The sequence below is a fragment of the Macaca mulatta genome, chromosome 17 (genome assembly GCF_049350105.2).
Source record: "Macaca mulatta isolate MMU2019108-1 chromosome 17, T2T-MMU8v2.0, whole genome shotgun sequence".
NCBI classification, from domain to species: domain Eukaryota; kingdom Metazoa; phylum Chordata; class Mammalia; order Primates; family Cercopithecidae; genus Macaca; species Macaca mulatta.
Window position 1 is genome coordinate 28,880,448 of NC_133422.1, and position 21,115 is coordinate 28,901,562.

The 21,115-nt window shown below is 45.8% G+C and overlaps 1 protein-coding gene and 1 long non-coding RNA gene across 2 annotated transcripts in view; one reads left to right on the top strand and one right to left on the bottom strand.

The window, feature by feature from the left end:
* The first annotated feature begins 450 nt into the window (after nucleotides 1-450).
* Nucleotides 451-20,372, top strand: LOC144336338 (uncharacterized). Its single transcript, XR_013408000.1, has 3 exons — nucleotides 451-582; nucleotides 13,702-13,899; nucleotides 19,431-20,372. It is a non-coding gene; the product is annotated as an uncharacterized LOC144336338 (long non-coding RNA).
* EBPL (EBP like) overlaps nucleotides 11,177-21,115 on the bottom strand; it is a 31,174-nt gene continuing 21,235 nt past the window's right edge. The window contains exons 2-4 of the mRNA XM_015121087.3: nucleotides 19,989-20,058; nucleotides 13,482-13,620; nucleotides 11,177-11,660 (exon numbers count right to left, since the gene is read on the bottom strand). Coding sequence (XP_014976573.3) covers nucleotides 11,420-11,660; nucleotides 13,482-13,620; nucleotides 19,989-20,058 — 450 coding nt within the window. The 3' untranslated portion in view covers nucleotides 11,177-11,419. The remainder of the gene's footprint in view (nucleotides 11,661-13,481; nucleotides 13,621-19,988; nucleotides 20,059-21,115) is intronic.

Sequence of the window (21,115 nt, forward strand, 5' to 3'; positions counted from 1 at the left end):
AAAAGGCAATGATCAGCTCTCGGGAAAACAAAATGTTGCCCTGAAAAGAAATGTAATCACAGTATCCTAAATGACTCACTTGTGGATAATTTTTCCATAGTCACGATAATGTAAATACTAAATACTCATTTAACTAAATATATTGGGAGGAGGGAAGAAGGGAAATGTGTGTGAGTGGCGTTTGGGGAATAAGAATTAAATTCTCATTTTCAAAGGTGAGAAGCAAGAAAATCTCTGTCCAATGGGCTCCCAGCCCCCTGGCAAGCTGCACCTTTTAGGTGTCATTATCTGGGTGGGAATAGTGAGGGTGGTGTGGCAGATGTGAACACACAGGGGAATCCTCTCTTCTGCTGTCCTAGGCAAACTGGTGGCTAATGGAAGGAAGCCAAAGCTGAGTGGGATTAGGGCTAGGAAGATGGGTCAGGCTGTGCTGGCTTGTGATGAGATGACCTCAGGTTCTATTTCAGCAGGGTTCAGCATCCAAGGAGATGCCTGCCATGTGGGGTGGAGTGCAGCCACAAGTCAAAGCAGCTGATAGCTGTCACGAGGTGGCTGTGGCCTGGTTTAGGCCTTGTTTTCAAGGTAGGTTCTGTGAAACACTAGTTCTGAAGAATGTAAAGAACTGATCTGAAAAGAGGGTTCCTTGGTCCAACATGCTTGAGAAATGCTGGGTTCAATGACACTAAACAAGTTTCTCCACTTCGGACATCTCATCTCAAAACGCTTAACATGATTATGGGAATGTCCAATCTCTAAGGCATGGCATGTGGGGGAGATGGTGACAGAGTGTTTGATCATGATCATGGAACCCTTTCCACACAGAACTTAACAATGGACTAGAGACCTACTGACAACCCTTTCCAGAGTAGGGGTCGGCGTCAGTCAGGGCTGGCACTAACAGGAAAAGCACCGGGCTCCTTGTATCTTCACATCTTTCCCACCACTGCCAACCCCTTTCCACTGGCGAGGTCTAGTTAGGGTTTCGGGGCCAACAGGCAAATGAACTGAGGTTTGAGACAGGCTCTGCTCTCATGAAAAACTGAAGTGTTAACAAGACAGAAATGTAGGCAGAGGCCCAGTTTTAAGATACAGAGGCACCCAACAGGGGGCGGGACTCAGTGGCCCCCAGACCTGTAGTGTGCTGACAGGCCCACGCAAAGCCAAGATCCAACCTACAGCAGCCCTTCTCCATCAGCCCAGCACCCTGGGTTGCATTCCTTGGTCAGGCTCTGGAAATGGTAGAGGCAGCTGCTGTAGGAAGGTGAACCCCAGGGGTTCTGGCCCAGCTGGTTTGGGGCAAATGCAGGAGCTGACAGTTTACAATCACAGCCCGTCCCCACTCACCTGCTACAGTAGGCTTGGTCATTTCATTTCCCCGATTTCTCTAGGTCTCTAGCGGGGGTTCCCTGGTGCCGACGCCATTCCATCCAGGAGCTGATGAAAAGCCCACTTCTCTGAAGCACAGGCAGAATGTGTCCTTAGAACGGAAGCCAGGGGGCCAGGCACGGTGGCTCGCACCTGTAATCCCAGCACTTTGGAAGGTTGAGATGGGTGGATCACCTGAGATCAGGAGGCCGAGACCAGCCTGGCCAACATGGTGAAACCCCATCTCTACCAAAAATACAAAAATTAGCCGGCCATCATGGCATGCGCCTATAATCCCAGCTACTCGGGAGGCTGAGGCAGGAGAATCGCTTGAACCCGGGAGGCGGGCGTTGCAGTGAGCCGAGATTGTGCCACTGCACTCCAGCCTGGGGGACACAGGGAGATTCCAAAAAAAAAAGAAAGAAAGAAGAAAGAAAGGAAGGAAGAAAGGGAGGGAGGAAAGAAGGAAGGAAGGAAAGAAAGAAAACACAGGGTTGCCAAGGCCAAGGCATCACAGACTTAACACCACCAAGTCATTCCAGAGTGAACGGAACGCAAATCCAGTCTCAGGCTGTCTGATTGACGAAGCTTCTGGATGCACGGCTTGTACATTTTTACATTTTATTCTCTGTGATGTGCCTGGCTTAGGAGCTGCAGCTTTCGGCCAGTTGTTCTGCTCTAGCCCTGAGCACCCTGGCATGTTTTACAGTTCTGAGACTGTCCTATATTCAGGGCCTGTACCATGGACAGATGCAAAGCCACTAAATATGTGAGCTGGAATAGACAAGAACAGTTTATTGAGTGTTTACTACGTGCTCGTCCTCACAACGTTATGTGCTAAGCACTAGGAGTTGCAGTTTTTAGGGTGCGGAGCCTGAGGATGAGGGCAGTTACACATCTTGTCAAGTCTCCCCCTGGCAAGGGGCAATTGTAACTCAGCACTGCCTGGTGGCCCAGCCTGGGCTCTGGGGCCCGCCCCACCCTTCGCAGGCGGCCTGGCTGCCACTGTTCCCCATGGCACTGGGCAGGCTGCTCACATTTTGTTGCTGCAGGTTCTTCGATAATCCCTGTCCATAGGATTCATGAGATTATAGTGAGGATCAGATAATGCAACGAGCAGCAAAGTGCTTTGGAGTGGAGTGACTATGTACATGGGGTGCCAGTCACAGCCAGTCCTTTTCCTAGATACCCAACAATTTGGCATCCCAAAGGGATCACCATCTCTAGCGTGTGTTTCTGAGCTGACTAGAAAAAAGAAAAAGGCACACAGACGCAGGAAGACAGAAGTGTGATTTTGAACGTGGGTACCCCTTTACCCAGAGCTGGAAGGCATGAAGGAGGTAAGGGTGGAGACCCACCGCCTAGAGGCTTTGAACAGAAACCTTGGAAGAGTGAACTCCCTCAGACCTCACGGCGGCCCCCACCCCCTCCCAACCCTTCCCCTAAATGCTTTAGACACTAAAAATACCCCAGCCACCTGCTGCCCTGGGAGGCAATAAATCATTGGCCATCCAGCACCAGAATCCGGGCCAACATGGCAGCGGACACAGACCCAAGGGATCAGTTCCCTTCCACCCAGGCCGCCATCAAGAGCCTGCCTGCTGCTGGGAGCGGGGGAGGGTGGAGGAGGGGGTGAGGGAGTGTGTTCAGAGGACACAGGACCTGCTCGGAGGCTTCTGGGGCCAGAAGTGCTAAGTGGGTGGGGGGTGAGCGGAGGGGAGTGAGTCACTGGAGGGGGTCCTGGGGAAAGGGCGGTGGCCCCTGTGCAGCGACAGCCATCTGTTTTATTATATAAAATAAGATCATCTCATCAAAACCACAGCTCAGCCGCCCAACTTCTGTCCTACTACTCCAGGGCCACCAGATGTCAGTGTTACAGGGCGCATGGATATTGGTGGTCAGATGTCAGGACAGGGACTGAATTTATGGAGAAACTGTTCAAACCAGGGGTGCTCAGGGGCAAACCCATGAAATCCCTTTCCTGCTTCCAGTTCTTACAAATTATATCCTACCCCCGGGGACTGAAATCAGTCTGACTCCAAAAAGGTAACCACGAAATGCCAAAGATCTCTTCACCTTCACTCGCAACACAACACCATGTATCAGAAATGAGAGGCAAAGGCAGAATTTCTAACTTACTTATTATTAAAATGCATCATCGACAAACACACCATAGCGGGGAACATGAAGCAATGTGTTGTAGTGTAGTGTTGCTCAAATGTGAAAAAGCAGGGACCCCTGAGAGTCTCCTTTGTTTTGTTACCTCTCTCTCTAGAAAAAGCACTGCATTGTGAGTGACTTGGTCCAAGCAGTGAAAAATACAAACAGGACCATTCATAGACAAAAAAGCAAAGAATAAAATTCAGTGGTTACTCAAGTATAATGAATAGACCCAAGTGATCAGAAATGTGTTTATGCTGATTTTTTTAGAGCATTAAAAAATCCACAAAATTTGGGAGGCCAAGGTGGATGGATTGCTTGAGCCTAGGAGTTTGAGACCAGCTGACACAACATAGTGAGACCCCCCCATCTCTACAAAAAATTTAAAAATTAGCCAGGTATGGTGGCATATGTCTCAACTACTCAGGAGGCTGTGGTGGGAGGATCCCTTGAGCCTAGGATTGAGGCTGCAGTGAGCTGTGACTACACTACTGCCCTTCAGCCTGGGCAACATAGTGAGATCCTGTCTCAAAAAAAAAAAATAAATAAAAGCTCTGTGGCCTTGGGGAGGTAATCTGACCCATGTGCCTCAGTTTCTTTGTCTATAAACTGGACCTCGCCAAAGCCCCTTTAACTAATGTAAGATTCTAGGATTCTAAGTGTGACTTTGAGACGTTCCTGTGGAGTTGGGAAGGTGAATGTACAAAAATTCCAATGGAATGCCAGCCAGGGCCACTTTAGTAACATAGACAAAGACTGAGAATTCAGAATGCCTTCCTCCTAACTCCTCGGGCACCCAGGGAAGGCTTCTGGAAGACAAGGGATTACACCCCTATGACCTAAGGCTGTAGCATGATCAAAATACTTGATCTCTTTTTAAGAGCTGGGAGGTGGCCAGGCAGATATTTTAAGATGTCAACTTGATCTGTATCATGATCAGCATCTAAGGAAACATTTTGTTTCCAAAAACAAATGATCACTGCTATCTATCAGTCTCTGTAAGCACATGAAATTCTCAAGAATGGGGCCTTTTCCGTCATACTTTTCACAGCTGGTTTTGTGTGTACACGTAGAACTGCTGCTTCCTGAACGATAAGTTTAGGGCAAAGAAGAGAGAGGGGAAGAAGGAAGGGGGAGTTAAAATCTTTCTTCAGGAGTCTCACCAGAATGTTAATATATGCACAGAAAAAGGTTTGAAAAATAGAAGCAGTGGCCAGGAGCAGTGGCTCACACCTGTCATCCCAGCACTTTGGGAGGCCTATTGCATGAACCCAGGGGTTTGAGACCAGGTTAGGCAACATAATGAAGCCCTGTCTATATAAAAAAATACAAAAATTAGCCCGGTTTGGTGGTGCTTGCCTGTTGTCCCAGGCACTTGGGAGGCTGAGGTGGGAGGGTCATTTGAGCCCAGGAGGTAGAGGCGGCAGTGAGCTGATACCACGCCACTGTACTCCAACCTGGGTGACAGAGTGAGACCCTGTCTCAAAAAAAAAAAAAAAAAAAAAAAAAAAAGAAAAAGGAAAAAAAAAGAAACTAATTTTGTAACAGGTAACTGTGCTTCTCTCCGATGGTACTGGAGGTAATCATTTTTATTTTTTGCTTATCTGAATTTTTCATTTTTCAGCAATGAACATGTCAATTTGCGTAATAATTTTTTTTAATGCAAATACATGCAGGAAGGGTAATACATCAAATCATTATCAGTTACTAACTCCTTGATGTTAGTGAATGGGTGTGATTTGTTTCCTACAGTGATAAGAAGTGGATTTTGTTAGGTCTGGGGTCTGTAGATCTCAAGGTGGTACTTGAGGCAGTAGAAAGGGAAGAGAGAAGGTGGAGAGCCCTCAAAAGGGAAGTGGGTGGAGAAGGCTGGCTCACACCTTAGGCCGGCCAGCTGCTGTCTATAACCTTGAGGGCATTTATTTATTTTTATTTTAAAAAGTATTTGTTTTTAGTTTTTGTAGCAATGGGGTCCCACTGTGTTGCCCAGGCTGGTCTTGAACTTCCAGCCTCATGTGATCCTCCTGCCTTGGCCTCCCAAAGTGCTGGGATAATAGGTGTGAACCACTGCTCCTGGCCAGAAGGCATTTAATAAAAATTAAGGATAGCAACAGTTAACCTTTTCTCATGCAAGGCTTTGCTCAATTATTCTCTCTATAAATAACTTCTCTTTAGAGTCAAACTCAAGAGTTCATAACAAACAAGAAAAAGAGCACATGGATTTTAATAATTTTAAAATAATGAAGAACAAAGGATTCTTCTCCAAACTTTTTCATTTTGATTTCCATCAAAACTTTCTTTGAGAAGGTTTTCTTTTACAATTTCCATACTGGAACCTATAGACTTTTCTTGAAGCTCCAGTATAAATACTTCAGGAGTTATAGAGCTCACATAATTAAATACAAGCAAACATCATCATTTAAACACTTTTAAATAGGTTATGCCGACTTTTGCCCCAATATTATCTAGAAAGAAAGAGTTTGCAAAGGAAATTCACAGTATAAACAACACTGGGAAGGTATCTTAGTCCATTTTGTGCTGCTGTAACAGAAAACTTGAGTCTGGATAATTTATAATACACAGATTTATCTGGCTCATGGTTCTCAAGGTTGGGAAGTTCAAGATCGAGGGACTGCGTCTGGTGAGGGAGTTCTTGCTGTGTCATCTCATGGCAGAAGGGTGCAAAGGCAAAAGGGCACAAGCACGTGAGACAGAGAGACAGACTGAAAGAGAGACAGAAAGAGGGTGCCAAACTCATCCTTTCATCAGGCTCTGCTGTGATAACTAACCCACTCAGCAATAATGGCATTAATCCATTCATGAGAGCACAGCCCTCATGACCGAATCACCTCTTAAAGATCCTACCTCTCAACATTGTTGCACTAGGGATTAAGTGTCCGATACATCCTTTTTGGGAGACACATCCAAACCACAGCAGGAGGGATGGATTCTTTGCACAAATCACTCCCTACAATATAAGCTATTCATAACCCATTGTGAATCATTTTATATATTCATTAAAGCATGCCTTCTATGGCTGGCTCCCAGGCAACCAATGTGATGGGGAGAGGATAGAAGGTACCAGAGTAACAGATCTCTAAAGGTCGCAAGCAAAATGTAGACTTTTCAAATAAATTCTGCCAGGTGCAGTGGCTCATGCCTGTAATTCCAGCACTTTGGGAGGCCAAGGCGGGAGGACTGCCAGAGCCCACAAGTTTGAGACCAGCCTGGGAAACATAATGAGACCCCATTGCCACCAAAAAAAAAAAAAAAAAAAAAAAAAAGCCAGGCATGGTGGCTGTGCCTGTGGTTCCAGGTACCTGGGAAGCTGAAGTGGGAGGATTGCTTGAGCCTGGGAAGTCAAAGCTGCAGTGAGTTGTGATTGTGCCACTGCACTCCAGCCTGGGGTGACAGAGAGAGGCTGTCTCTGTCTCAAAAGAAAAAAAAAGGGAAGAAAATACATTCCAACTGTTTATCAAGTAGTTAGAGATATTGAGGCTTGAAGAGGGAAGCAATATTGAGGCAGTGCCTTGTTCGTTGAATCTAAGATGCTGTCAAGCGTAAGATGTACTGTACTTTGGAAAGAAAAAACTGGCAGGGTGTGGTGGCTCACACCTGTAATCCCACACTTTGGGAGGCTGAGGCAAGCAGATTGCTTGAGCCCAGAAGTTCAAGACCAGCCTGGGCAACATGGCAAAACCCTGTCTCTTCAAAACAAACAAAAACCCAAAATTACAAAAATTAGCTGGGCGTGGTGGTGCACACCTGTGGTCCCAGCAACTCTGGAGGCTGAGGAGGGAGGATCACTTGAGCCTGGGAGGCAGAGGTTGCAGTAAGCCAAGATCAGACCACTGCACTCCAGTGAACCAAGATCAGGCCACTGCACTCCAGCCTGGGCAACAGAGCAAGACCCTGTCTCAAAAGAAAAAACAAAACAAAACCAAAACCACTGCCAACTAAATTATGACACATAAACTGTAAAATGCATCCTAATTTTTAAAATTATGATGTGGGGAAAATGTGAGGATGTTAAAATGTGGGGAAAGTACCATCTTGGATCAATCAACTACAGCATTCCCTCAGTCTGCTTGCTCCCACCTGCCTGTGTCAGGGCGTGACGGGATTCTACTCACAGTGCCTGTGGCTCCTTAACTGCTACACGGGGACACCAACCCTCCTCCCAGCTCACTTCATTGTGAAGTCATTTAGATGTCCTTACTTGGCAGTAGAGTGGATCTGTACTCCAAGTTCCCGTCAGAGTATAATCCCCATTTCTCTCCCATTCGATACTCGGCAAAAACTCAATGGAGAGAAATCATGCTTGCAGTACTGCCGGCAGGATTGGCAGCCCATCCATTTTGTTCTACTCTGTTTACCCTTGGATTGAGCCAGATCAGCAGAGAGCAAAGCCCTGGAACCATGCTGGGTAATCCCTCATGGGAAGGCCCGCGCAGACGCTCCTGCTGGTGCACTGTCCACCCACGCCAGGGAGGCCGTTAAAAGCAGCCCGAGGTGTCCTGAATTTGCTGTCAAGGGCACAGCAGTGGGTCTTCATGAGGACCGCTGGAGACATTTTTCACGTCTTCATACCAGAAATTAAAAAAAATAAACTTTAAGAAATGGAGGATATGATCACTATGCGTTACATACAGGCAGCAAATTTTCTCATGTATCCCATAAATGTGAACAAATTAAATAACTATGAAGGTGTTTTTCTTAATGCAGTTGTTATAATCATAAAAATCTGTGCATGGATGATGTATTAGTTCACTGTCACATTGCTACAAATGACTACCTGCGACTGGGTAATTTATAAACAAATAACTACCTGAGACTGGGTAATTTATAAGAAAAGAGGTTTGTTTTAATTGGCTTAGGGTTCTGCAGGCTGTATAGGAGGCATGGCTGGGGGAAGCCTCAGGAAACTTACAATCATGGCAGAAGGCAAGGTGAAGCCGGTACTTCCTACATGGCCTGAGCAAAAGAGAGTGTGAAGGGGACGGTGCTACACACTTTACAACGTATCTCGTGAGAGCTCTATCATGGGACAGCACTAGGAGATGGTGCTAAACCATGAGAAACCACCCTCATGATCTAATCGCCTCCCACCAGGCCCCTCCTCCAACACTGGGAATTACAATTCAACATGGGATCTGGGTGGTGACACAGAACCGTGTCAGGTGATGTAAAATTCACTTCCTCATAAAGGTTTCTGACTATGGTTAAAACACATCAGCCTGAGTTCAGCCCATGGGGAAGGAAAAAATAACTACTGATAATGAACCAGAAAATCTGACTGAATAAATTACCAAATAAAATGATATTATGAACAAAAATAAAGTACACCCTGAGCAACATAGTGAGACCTTGTTTCTATCAAAAATTTAAATTAGCTGGGCTTGGTGGCACATGCCTGTAGTTCCAGCTGCTTGAGAGGTTGAGGTGGGAGGTTCGCTTGAGCCTGGGAGGTTGAGACTGCAGTGAGCCATGATGTCACCACTGCACTCCAGTGATAGAGCAAGACCCTGTCTCAATATAAATAAAAAAGTATAACATATATACAGAAAAGTACACAATTTATAAATGTAGAGCCAAATGAATTATCACAAATTATAATTACCCCAAATGAAAAAAAACAGGACATTACCAGAAGCCCCTATGACTTCTCCCAGCACTGTACCCATTTTGTCCCCAAAGGCAATTTCCATCCTGATTTCTTGATTTTTCATTTTTTTTATTTTTGGTTTTATAGAGACAAGGTCTCACTATATTGCCCAGGCTGGCCTCGAATTCCTGGACTCAAACAATCCTCCCTCTTCACCCTCCCAAAGTGCTGGGATTACAAGTGTGAGCTATTGTGCCTGGCCATCCTCATTTCTAACACCATCGATTCATTTTATGTGTTTTTAAATTTTACATCAATAGAATCACAGAATATGTATTCTTTTGGTGGCTCCTTTTGCTCATTATGTCTGCAAAATTTCTCCAGGTTATTATGAGTAGCAGAAGGTTGTTCTTCGAGACAGGGTCTTGCTCAGTCGCCCCAGCTGGCGTGCAGTGGAGTAATCACGGCTCACTGCAGCCTTGACTTCCCAGGTTCAGGCAATCCTCCCCACTCAACCTCCTGAGTAGCTGGGACAACCGCCTGAGTAGCCACCAAACCTAGCAAATTTTTTTCATTTGTGGAGTGAGGGTCTCACTATGTTGCTCAAGGTTAGTCTTGAACTCCTGGGCTCAAGTGATCCTCCCGCCTTGGCCTCCCAAAGCACTGGGATTATAGGCGTGAACCATCATGCCCAGCTGGTTGTTGAGCATGCTGTACAGTAATCCATTTATGTATATATAACTTACTCATTTAGATTGTTTCCAGTTTGGGATTATTACGAATAATGCTGCCATTTTGGTGTATATATTAAGCATTTCTGTGAGGTACATACCTAGGAGTCAAATTGCTGGGTTATAGGATATAGATGGTTGGCTAAGCTCTGGGGATGACTACGGGATGACCACAGAATGGACCACCCCCAAGGGCAGCACTACCAATGAGGCCACCACTGGGGCTACTCAGCCCACAGACCCTTTATTCCTGCTGCTCCAGCCTTGACTGCCTCTTGACACCCAGGGAGTTGGACACTTTGTATACTAATGCCAAACTCTCACATTTCCATGACCTTACTTGTCTGCATAAAACAGAAAAGAGGGAGAGACAGTGGGGGTGGTGGGGAGAGAGAGGGAGGGAAGAAGACAAGAGAGAGAGAGACAGAGAAAGAGAGAGAGAGAGAGAAAGGAAACAGTAGAAAGTGGCCTCTGTATTTTCACCCTCCAAATCTCTCAAGTACTTCTGAAAGGTAAAACCAATCTGGCATCTGGGACCAGGGCCTGCAGCCTCTGCAGGGTAGGAAGCCAACCTAGAAGGAGAGTGGAACACAGACTGAGCTATCAGAGCTACAGCATCCGCCACAACATACCAAGGGCCTGGTCTATGTGCTGGGCAAGGCAGAGATCAGATCTGTGAGCTTAAGAGTCCAGTAAGAAAGGCAAGCGCTGAACAAGTTAATGTAAGTACCTGCTCCCCAGCCACCACAGAACTGCTAATTCATCTCCCAGACAAGTGTTTTCTGAAACACAATGTAATCACACATCCCTCTTGGTGCTGAGGGTAAGTGCCAAATTGGTGCTTTCCTTCTCTCAATTCTGTAGAAGGTTAGGGCATGCATTTTGCATATTTATGTCATGTTCATCTTATTATTTCTCACTCTCACTTTCCCTGTGTTCCTATTTCCTGATTTACTTTTCATTATAATGTATTACGTATTTCTGCAAGGCATCTTCAATCTTCCTCCTTGAAAAAGGACAGATATAAATCAATCCTCTATCTGCGTGGACCCCCAGTGCTTACCCATTTACTCAGGAGTCGTCAGCTCACTCACCAGCTCCTATCTTCATGTTTTGTTGGGTTCACAAATTTTAAATAGTATAAATATAAAAACAGAAGCTTTCAATTCATTTCTGGTTTCACACTGGTAATCAAAAAAGACTAGTGAGAAGATTAAAAGATGATGCAAGAACATGTCCTGTGGAATAAAAAATTAATATAACACTATAGTATTATACAATAATTGGTTTTACTAATGTGGATTAATACGAGCCATAAAATGCATAAACATTTTATTATTACAAATTCAAATCTGTTCTCTTTTCCCTATATCACCATTTAATTGAACAACACCACAACGAAAACTGGTCACCTTAAAACCAATTTGAAAAAGGTTGTTCAGGAGCACCAATACAAAATCGAAGTGTAGACTGGAATGTGTCACATTTTGGCCAAACAAAAAGATTTGATTCATTTTGGCTCATAAAGTTAGATAATGGTGTTTATGGTTTTGAAAGTTCACTGAAACTTTTTCACTGAACTGGTTTCTTTCTGATGCATTTTCTTGAGTTCTACCCACGACTGCCACAGTAGCAGTCCTGGGATCAGAACCCACACACCGTTAAAAAAAAACAGGTAAACCCAACAGTAGAGCCAGTTGCTGGTGTTGAGGTTGGGGCTTCTGGTGAGCCACTCTGGGAGGAAGGTCATCCAGCAGCCATACAACTCGCACACGCACAGGGTGATCTGCAGGAAATGCCTGTTGGAGAGAAAGAAGCCCGGATGAACCACCAGCTTGGCACAGTTTGGCATCAGAGTCATGGTATCTTGTCTGTAATGGCAGCATCAACAGTCTTTGCTATGAAAACCTCCCTAAGTTGGGCCTCAGGTGTTGGGTGGTGCTATTTTGATGCTAATTAATGAAGGCTCATTCTTTCCTTAGGGGAGCAACACTGCCCTTCTAGATTATTCTCAAAGTAAGGACCCTCAGGGATCCTGACCCATTCTTAGGGAAATTTAGTGAGATCACACTTGACTTAGCACAGAGAGGCCTGACTGTGAATCTCACCAAGAGCCATTATAAAAGGGAAGAGTGAGTAATAACCCCTTCCTCAAACAGTGTAGCGCAGACTAGATGAGATATGAGGATAAAGAGCCCAGCACTGGGCAAGTAAATGCTCAATAATGCAAATATTACAAATGTTTGAAATAATAAACACATGGGTACATGTAGTAAGTTTGCAACCATAGTCATGGAGTGAAAAATATATCAAGGTACCAAGGAAAAATTTAATTTTTATTGCCAACTATCTCTCTAAAACTGGGTGGGGAAGGAAGCTTTAAATAAGACTTCTTCATTACAAGATGGTGGAAAATTGAATGCAGCTGTGCCTACTTGACATCTCAGGATAGCAATCTATTCACCCCAGGCCACTTTGTCCCTAAGGAAAGAAAAGGAAGGGAGGAGAGTTTATAGTCTCTCAGAGTCTGATAGGATGGATACCTTTTTAATCTTTTTTTTTTTTTTTTTTTGACACAGAGTCTCACTCTGTCACCCAGGTTGGGTGCGGTGGAACCAACATGGCTCACTGCAACCTCCACCTCCCAGGTTCAAGCAATTCTCCTGCCTCAGCCTCCTGAGTAGCTAGGGCTACAGGCGCCCACCACCATGCCTGGCTAGCTAATTTTTGTATTTTGAGTAGAGATGGGGTTTCACCATGTTGGCCAGGCTGGTCTCGAACTTCTGATCTCGTGATCCGCCTGCCTCGGCCTCCCAAAGTGCTGGGATTATAGGCATGAGCCACTGCACCTGGCCTCTCTGCACTCTGCCCACCCCATACCCTTCACAATCTGCTTCTGAGAAGATTTCTTATTTATCTTGCAAGTCTGACTCCGAATTATGTAAGATAATTTACTTTTTGTCAAGTGGGACAGGAGTTTTCTTAAATGATTTTGGGGGAAAAAAGGATGGACATATTACCAATTTATTCTCTAAAGTATTGGTGGCAAATCATCCAAGAGTGTTAGCACCATTTTTGCCTCTACAGAGTCTAGGTTGTTATTAGAATAATATTTATCATATTTTTGATTCGGAAAAGTCTGAAATAATCCTAGTAGCACCATCACACTTATCTCACATCAAATAATTTTCATTTCTATTCTGGTTTTTTTTTGGAGACAGGGTCTTACTATGTCAACCAGGTTGGAGTGCAGTGGCGTGATCATGGCTTCCTGCAGCCTTGACCTCCCAGGTTCAGGTGATCCTCCCACCTCTGCCTCCTAAGTATCTGGGACTACAGGCATGTGCCACCATGCCTAATTTTTAAATTTTTTATTCCCAGTAGAGACAGGGTCTCACTGTGTTGCCTAGGCTGGTCTCAAACTCCTGAGATCAGGTGATCCTCCCACCTCAGCCTCTCAAAGTGCTGCGATTACAGGTGTAAGCCACCGTGCCAGGCCTCTATTCTTCTATCTTTTATCTAACAAATACATGTGGTCACAACCTACTCCAAAGGTCACCTAAGTGTTGGGACACATAATGTTTCCCCTCCTTCCAGCAGGACGGAAGAAGGGCACCTACCGGTAATGTTTTTCTTTGACTATGGCATAAATGAGGAACAATGCCAGAGACCCATCCAGCGTGACAGTCAGAATTTCCACAGACACAATGGTTGGATCGAAATAAACCCATCTTGCATCAGCTTTGCCATATTCTTTCCCTAAAGACAAAATCCACGTTGTTACTCAAATGGCAACAGTTTTTATGACAGTCCATGGAAATTACCTTTCTTTCCTTTAAGGTGGAGATAAAATAAGTTATCGCCACTCTCTCTGCGTTCTTCACGATGCCTTAGCGGAAGGCAGGAGAAGCCCTGGGACCAAAATGCATTCACCACCTGACACAAGCACTAAGAACAGCAGCCGGTTACAGGTGTCCAATCATTCAGTTTCCAGCATGCTTTCACATACGCGCCCTCCTCAGCCCCACCCTCTTCAATGTAAGTAGCAGAATTTTAAAAGAATTCAACATGGTCAGATTTTGCAAAGACAATCTCCAGTCATGATCTTGGTAAATACATTGTAATTCCTTACTTCAAAATTTCCATGTAAATTCTGTAAGTATAATGGAGATGTGGGAAATTTGCTATAAAGGACATGTTTATAAAAGACACGTTTATGGCCAGGTATGGTGGCTCACGCCTGTAATCCCAGCACTTTGGGAGGCCGAGGCGGGCAGATCACGAGGTCAGGAGATCGAGACCATCCTGACTAACACGGTGAAACCCCGTCTCTACTAAAAATACAAAAAATTAGCCGGGCGAGGTGGCGGGCACCTGTGGTCCCAGCTACTCCGGAGGCTGAGACAGGAGAATGGCATGAAACCAGGAGGCGGAGCTTGCAGTGAGCCAAGATCACGCCACTGCACTCCAGCCTGGGCAACAGAGCGAGACTCCGTCTCAAAACAAAACAAAACAAAAAAAACCATGTTTGTTGGCCAGGCACGGTGGCTCACGCCTGTAATCCCAGCACTTTGGGAGGCCAAGGTGGGTGGATCACTTGAGGTCAGGAGTTTGGGACCAGCCCAGCCAACGTGGTGAAACCCTGTCTCCACTAAAAATACAAAATTTAGCTGGGCTTGGTGGCACATGCCAGTAATCTCAGCTACTTGGGAGGCTGAGGCAAGAGAATCACTAGAACCTGGGAGGCGGAGGTTGCAGTGAGCTGAGATCGCACCACTGCGCTCCAGCCTGGGCAACAAGAGCTAGACCCTGTCTCAAAACAACAACACGTTTATTAATAACAGAAGAGAAACTAGGTGCTGAAGGGACAGCGGGCAGCGGGGGGAGGAGAGAGCCCGGACTGCAGAATGAATCAGAGTGGGCAGAGGGGGTCTCCGCCCACAGGGATAGGGGACTCACAATGGCCCTCACACAGTCTCAGCTGTGCTGCTTGGGGAGCCAGTGTGCTCTTAGAGATCCATCCAGACCCATTATCAGAATGGTTTCTTCTTGGGATCACCATGACTCAGAGTCTTTTTAGGGCTGGAATGATGGCCAGGTATTGTAGAGGCCATTAAAAATTATTTAATTATTTTCTTAATGTGTAAAAGTAATACATGCTGGTCCTAAGACCTCAAATGACTACAGTGAAAAAAATGGAAGTGATGACCTTGTCTCCCCCTTTAATACTATCTCGCATTATCCAGAAGAGGTGTGATGGCCACAGAGGAGCCCGTGATCTGCTACTGAGCAGCACACAGCTCTTGTCTCATAAAAGTCAGAGGAAGGATCCCTCGGGGCCTGGGACAAAGGTTTCTAACGAAAGGCTGTCCTAAGAGAAAGGACAGTAAGAGGATTAGCTATTTAATGGAATAACACACAAGGCACGTGCTGAGGGGCTGTTCTGTGAGAGGCCACTGAGAGTCAGCAACCTGTCCTTAGCCAACTGTCTGCAGTCTCCTGTGCCCTTCAATAACTAACTGGAAAACACTGTCATATTGAAACGTTTCTCCCCTAAATTTAAATATACATACAAAAGGTGAAATACACCAGTTAGTGCACTTAAAATCTAATAAAATATCACTTAAGTAAAATGTCAGTTCTTCAGGAATAAAAAGAGATATTGACCAAGTCTTTTTTTTTTTTGAAAAAGAGTCTCACTGTTGCCTAGCCAGGAGTGCAATGGCACGATCTCGGCTCGCTGCAACCTCCGCCTCCCAGGTTCAAGTGATCCTCCAGCCTCAGCCTCCCAAGTAGCTGGGACTACAGGAACCCACCACCACACCCAGCTAATATTGATTGACCGAGACAGAGTCTCACTCTGTCACCCAGGCTAGAGTGCAATGGTCAGATCTCAGCTCGCTGCAACCTCCACCTCCTGCGTTCAAGTGATTCTCCTGCCTCAGCCTCCCAGTAGCTAGGATTACAGGCACGTGCCACCATGCCTGGCTAATTTTGTATTTTCAATAGAGATGGGGTTTCACCATGTTGGTCAGGCTGGTCTCAAACTCCCGACCTCAGGTGATCTACCTGCCTTGGCCTCCCAAAATGCTGGGATTACAGGCTTGAGCCACTGCACCTGTCCTAATTTTTGTATTTTTAGTAGAGACAGGGTTTCACAATGTTGGCCAGGCTGGTCTCAAACTCCTAACCTCAAGTGATCCATCTGTCTCGGCCTCCCAAAATGCTGGGATTACAAGCGTGGGCCACCGTGCCCAGCCTTCAACAAGTCTTTTTTTTAGCATTTGGAAGTGCTGTGGTAGGCCCCAAGAATGCAGCTGCAAGTAGGACCAAATGTCGGCCCTTAGTGGCCCACATTTTAGTGAGGCTGAAAACCAGGCAGTGGTGGCTAGAGAATACGATGGCAGGGAAGTAGCACTGAAGCCAGACTACGAACATCAGGGAAGACTTCCTGGAGGAGGTGTTTTGGTCACTGCCTCTCTTCCCTGTTGGTGAGGGATGGACTTCTGCCTGAGGGCCATGGTGATGGCTGAACACACAACACCCGACACTGGGCAGATGAGATGGAGGAGGTTTATTAGTCACATACACTCATGGCCTAGGGAAGGAGGACATCTCGCCATGCAGGGCCACATAGGGGTCGTACCTGGGAACAGTGATCGGGCAGGGGCCACAGAGGCAGGCTTTGCAGTAACAAGAGGAGGGGTTGGGTTGAGCCCTGGTTCCCGAGAAAGGATGTGATTGGCTTGTTTGGATAATTCTACGGGCAGACTGGTGGGAACTGAAGCCTGCTACTGAGGGGACAAGCAGGCACTGCGCCTGCTCCCCTTGACAGGGGGAGCTATCTGGTTAGGGAACCTTATATGTGGAAGCAGAGTGGAGAGGGAGACTTGCAGTTTGGTCATTTGAGGCCCCCCCTGGATCTCACCAGATATCAAAACAGACATAATACTGAATCCTGGCCAGGCAGGATGGCTCACACCTGTACTCCCGGCATTCTGAGAGGCCGAGGTGGGTGGATCACTTGAGGTCAGGAGTTTGAGACTGGCTTGGCTAACAAGGTGAAACCCTGTCTCTATTAAAATACAAAAACTAGCCGGGCATGGTGGTGCACACGTGTAGTTCTAGCTACTAGGGAGGCTGAGGCAGGAGAATCACTTGAACTGGGAGGCAGAGGTTGCAGTGAGCCGACATTGAGCCACTGTACTCCAGCGCTCCAGCCTGGGAGACAGAGCGAGACTCTGTTTAAAATAAGAAGAAGAAGGAGAAGAAGAAGAAGAAGAAGAAAAAAGCAGACATAATACTGAATCCTAATTTCAGGCCTTATACCACAAGAGGTGACTCCAAATCTGAGTGAAAAATAAGGGTGTTTCAGGGAGGAGCATGTATAAAGGCCTTGAGCTGAGAATATAATGTGTCTGAATCTACAGACAGTTTAGCAGAGCTGCCGGTGGGGAAGGTTAATGCCTGAGAGGAAGGTAGGGGACAGACAGTAAGGGGCCCTGGAATCCACTAGTCCCTGTGCATCTCCCTGTGGCAGTCCCCCTGGTATCTCCTCTACTGCTAAACTTTGACCATCTCTTTGCTTATTAAACACTGAAACAATAAAAAGGCAAACAGGAGCATTAGAGAGGCTGATGATGTGATCATTTCCATTGATTCTGTGACTGATAACGGGGCTTAGGTGAGGTTTACAGGGAAAAGATGCAAACTAAGGATCAGGGTAGATTTCCTCAACCAGAGCCATTGTTGTGTCCTCAACCAGAGAGTGGAGACCAGGACACACCGAGTATTCATGACGTTTATGGCCGGCCCTGCATTCCAGTGAAGCCAAGGTCAGAACATAGGTCATCCTCAGAAGGTCCTGCTCTAGACACACAGTATCAGAATCTGCATTTGAGTAAGATGCCCAGGTGATTTGGGGTACTTTGGAGTCTGGGAACTACTACTTGCTTTACATTTTCTACTGGATTTTTACTTTCATGAAAATAAAGGACACCTTCATTAAATGAGTTTTTACTGCGTTTTGGTTTTTAGAAATAGGGTATCACCATGTTGCCCTGGCTAAACTCAAACTCCTGGGCTCAAATAATCCTCCTGCCTCAGCCTCCCAAGTAGCTAGGGCTCCAGGCTCGAGCCACTGCACCCAGCTAGTTTTCACTTCTTTAAGGTGCATAATGTAAACGTGAAGATGATGGAGAAAGCCTGTGTTAGACATTCACATTTCATGGGATTGAGCCAAATCTGGGCTGTTTGCTTTCTCTCATGTCAGGCAGGACAGCCAGAGGAGATGTCAGCACAGCATCTGGCAAAGAGGAGAAGAGGATGCTCAGCAGGAGGAGCCATGACTCAGGCTGGCGTTGTCAGCCTCTGGGCTTCACTAGCAAACCCCGAGCAAAGTTTAATGCAGCCGATCAAAAGTGCATAGCTGCATTCAGCTGGGCCCCTGGATCTGAAATGGCTCAACTCTGGTCAAGGGGACTCAGACTCCTTGGCTAGGACTTGAGGCATCAAAGATGACACCTTTTCCTCTGGGAAGTACTAATGAGCCTACTCAATTCTCTAGATGTTTCCTAACACTAGTGGTAAACAGGAGTCCCCCACACAGATCCTAGCTGGAAATGATTTCTGAGTCACGAAAAGAAATGAGATAAACAGGATAGGTGTGGTGTCTCACACCTGTAATCCCAGCACTTTGGGAGGCCGAGGCGGGCAGATCACAAGGTCAGGAGATTGAGACCGTCCTGGCTAACATGGTGAAACCCTGTCTCTACTGAAAACACAAAAAATTAGCCGGGCGTGGTGGCAGGCACCTGTAGTCCCAGCTACTCGGGAGGCTGAGACAGGAGAATGATGGCATGAACCCGGGAGGTGGAGCTTGCAGTTAGCCAAGATCGTGCCACTGCACTTCAGCCTGGGCGACAGAGCGAGACTCCATTTCAAAAAAAAAAAAAAAGAAATGATGCAAAGTTTCAGAAGCAAAACCTGAAAGCAGTTATCCTGAGAAAGGCAGTTTTATAAAGTGGCAAAAAAAAAAATAACTGTCGGTACTGACACAGTACATGGTAGGACATCGATGCTAATTGACTGACAATGAGCAAGAAGACTTTTGGAAAGGATCTATAAGACCACAAAAAAGTATGTACAATAAAAAGAAAGTTGATATTAAAAGTATGGGAAAAGCACCCAGTTTAAATGCTACAAGTTCTTCCATCTGCACTCACTACCAACATTTTTTTTTTTTTTTGAAAGGGAGTCTGGCTCTGTCACCCAGGCTGGAGTGCAGAGGTGCGATCTTGGCTCACTGCAAGTTCCGCCTCCCGGGTTCACACCATTCTCCTGCCTTAGCCTCCCGAGTAGCTGGGACTACAGGTGCCCGCCACCATGCCTGGCTAATTTTTTGTATTTTTAGTAAAGATGGGGTTTCACTGTGTTAGCCAGGATGGTCTCCATCTCCTGACCTTGTGATCTGCCTGCCTCGGCCTCCCAAAGTGCTGGGTTTACAGGCGTGAGCCACCGCACCCAGCCACTCACTAGTAACATTTTTTATTTTATGTATTGTTTTTTAGAGATGGACTCTTCCTCTGTCACCTGGGCTGGAGTGCAGTGGTGCAACTGTGGCTCAATGCAACCTTGAACTCCTGGACTCAAAAGATTCTCCCGCCTCAGCCTCCTGAGTAGCTAGGACTACAGGTGTGCACCACCACACCTGGCTCATTTAAAAATCTTTTTTTAAAGATAGGGTCTTGCTGTGTTGCCCAGGCTCAAACAGTTTAACATACAGCTTTATTAAGATGTAATTCACATGCCACACAATCTACCTATTTAAAGAATTGGTTTTAGTATAATCACAGGTTTGAATCACCACAATCTAATTTTAGAACATTTCATTACCCCAAAAAGAAACCTGTGCCCATTAGCAGTCACTCCTCATTTCCCCCCAACACTCCCACCCCTACCCTCATTCCCAGGCAACCAGTAATCTACAATGTCTCTACAGATTCACCTCTTCTGGACATTTCATATAAATGAAATCATACAATATGTGATAGAGGCATTTATTTGACAGTCACACTTGCAATAAACCTCCTCCAACATTTCAAACGCAAACATTTTTAATTACTTACATAAAGAAGCAATCAAGCCATCGGAATTTGCAACGTTTCCTACTAAAGACAAGTAGACAAAAGGGCCTTCCTAGAGAGGAGAAAATGAAGACATGCTCTAATACAGCATCACAACCACAGGATGGCACCGTAGACACATGGCATTGCCTGGCTCCATCCCCCACCCTTCTCCATAGCTCACATCCTGGCCAGAGCCTGGAAACATCCACACAACCTTGTGGGATGCGATCCTGGGGCCTGGTTACCCGGACCTTGGAAATGGGTATGTCTCGCCCTAATGTACAATTAATGTTGCTTTTCAGTGACTGGCATTGTAAAAGCAGAGATGTGTTCTTTTGCGGAAAAAGTGAAATTTTTGCATAAGAGTTTATTGTATTAAATAGAGTAAGCGCCGGGCGCGGTGGCTCACGCCTGTAATCCCAGCACTTTGGGAGGCCGAGGCGGGCGGATCACAAGGTCAGGAGATCGAGACCACGGTGAAACCCCGTCTCTACTAAAAATACAAAAAATTAGCCGGGCGCGGTGGCGGGCGCCTGTAGTCCCAGCTACTCAGGAGGCTGAGGCAGGAGAATGGCGTGAACCCAGGAGGCGGAGCTTGCAGTGAGCCTAGATTGCGCCACTGCACTCCAGCCTGGGCGACAGAGCGAGACTCCGTCTCAAAAAATAAATAAATAAATAAATAAATAAATAGAGTAAGCTCTAGATTATTCCAGGGATCTTAAGTCTTTGAGTAGAACCTCACAGAAGTTCACTTTTTTTACCTCAAAAAAATCTAAGATCTTAAAGAGAAAGGCAATCGAGTTTATACCAGCATTGAGCAATCCTCCCCCCTCTCCTATATATGGGCAAGTTTAGGAAGATTTAAAACAGTTACAGTCTACATTTAACATTCAGGTAATAAAATATCTGCAATTACACTTAGTATTTTCCCATCACTGAAGTGCTTCTTTGCCTAAGATTTCTAAAACAAAACAGCTAGAAGCCACTGGGATATCTAATGGTCATGTTGCTCCTTTGAACACATTTTGCTGCTGGTCAATAGAACTTTTTCCTCATTCCTTTTAAACAAAACAATCATTTGTATGACATTAAAACTGGGTCCTGCCTCCCCAGAGGTCACCACTCTC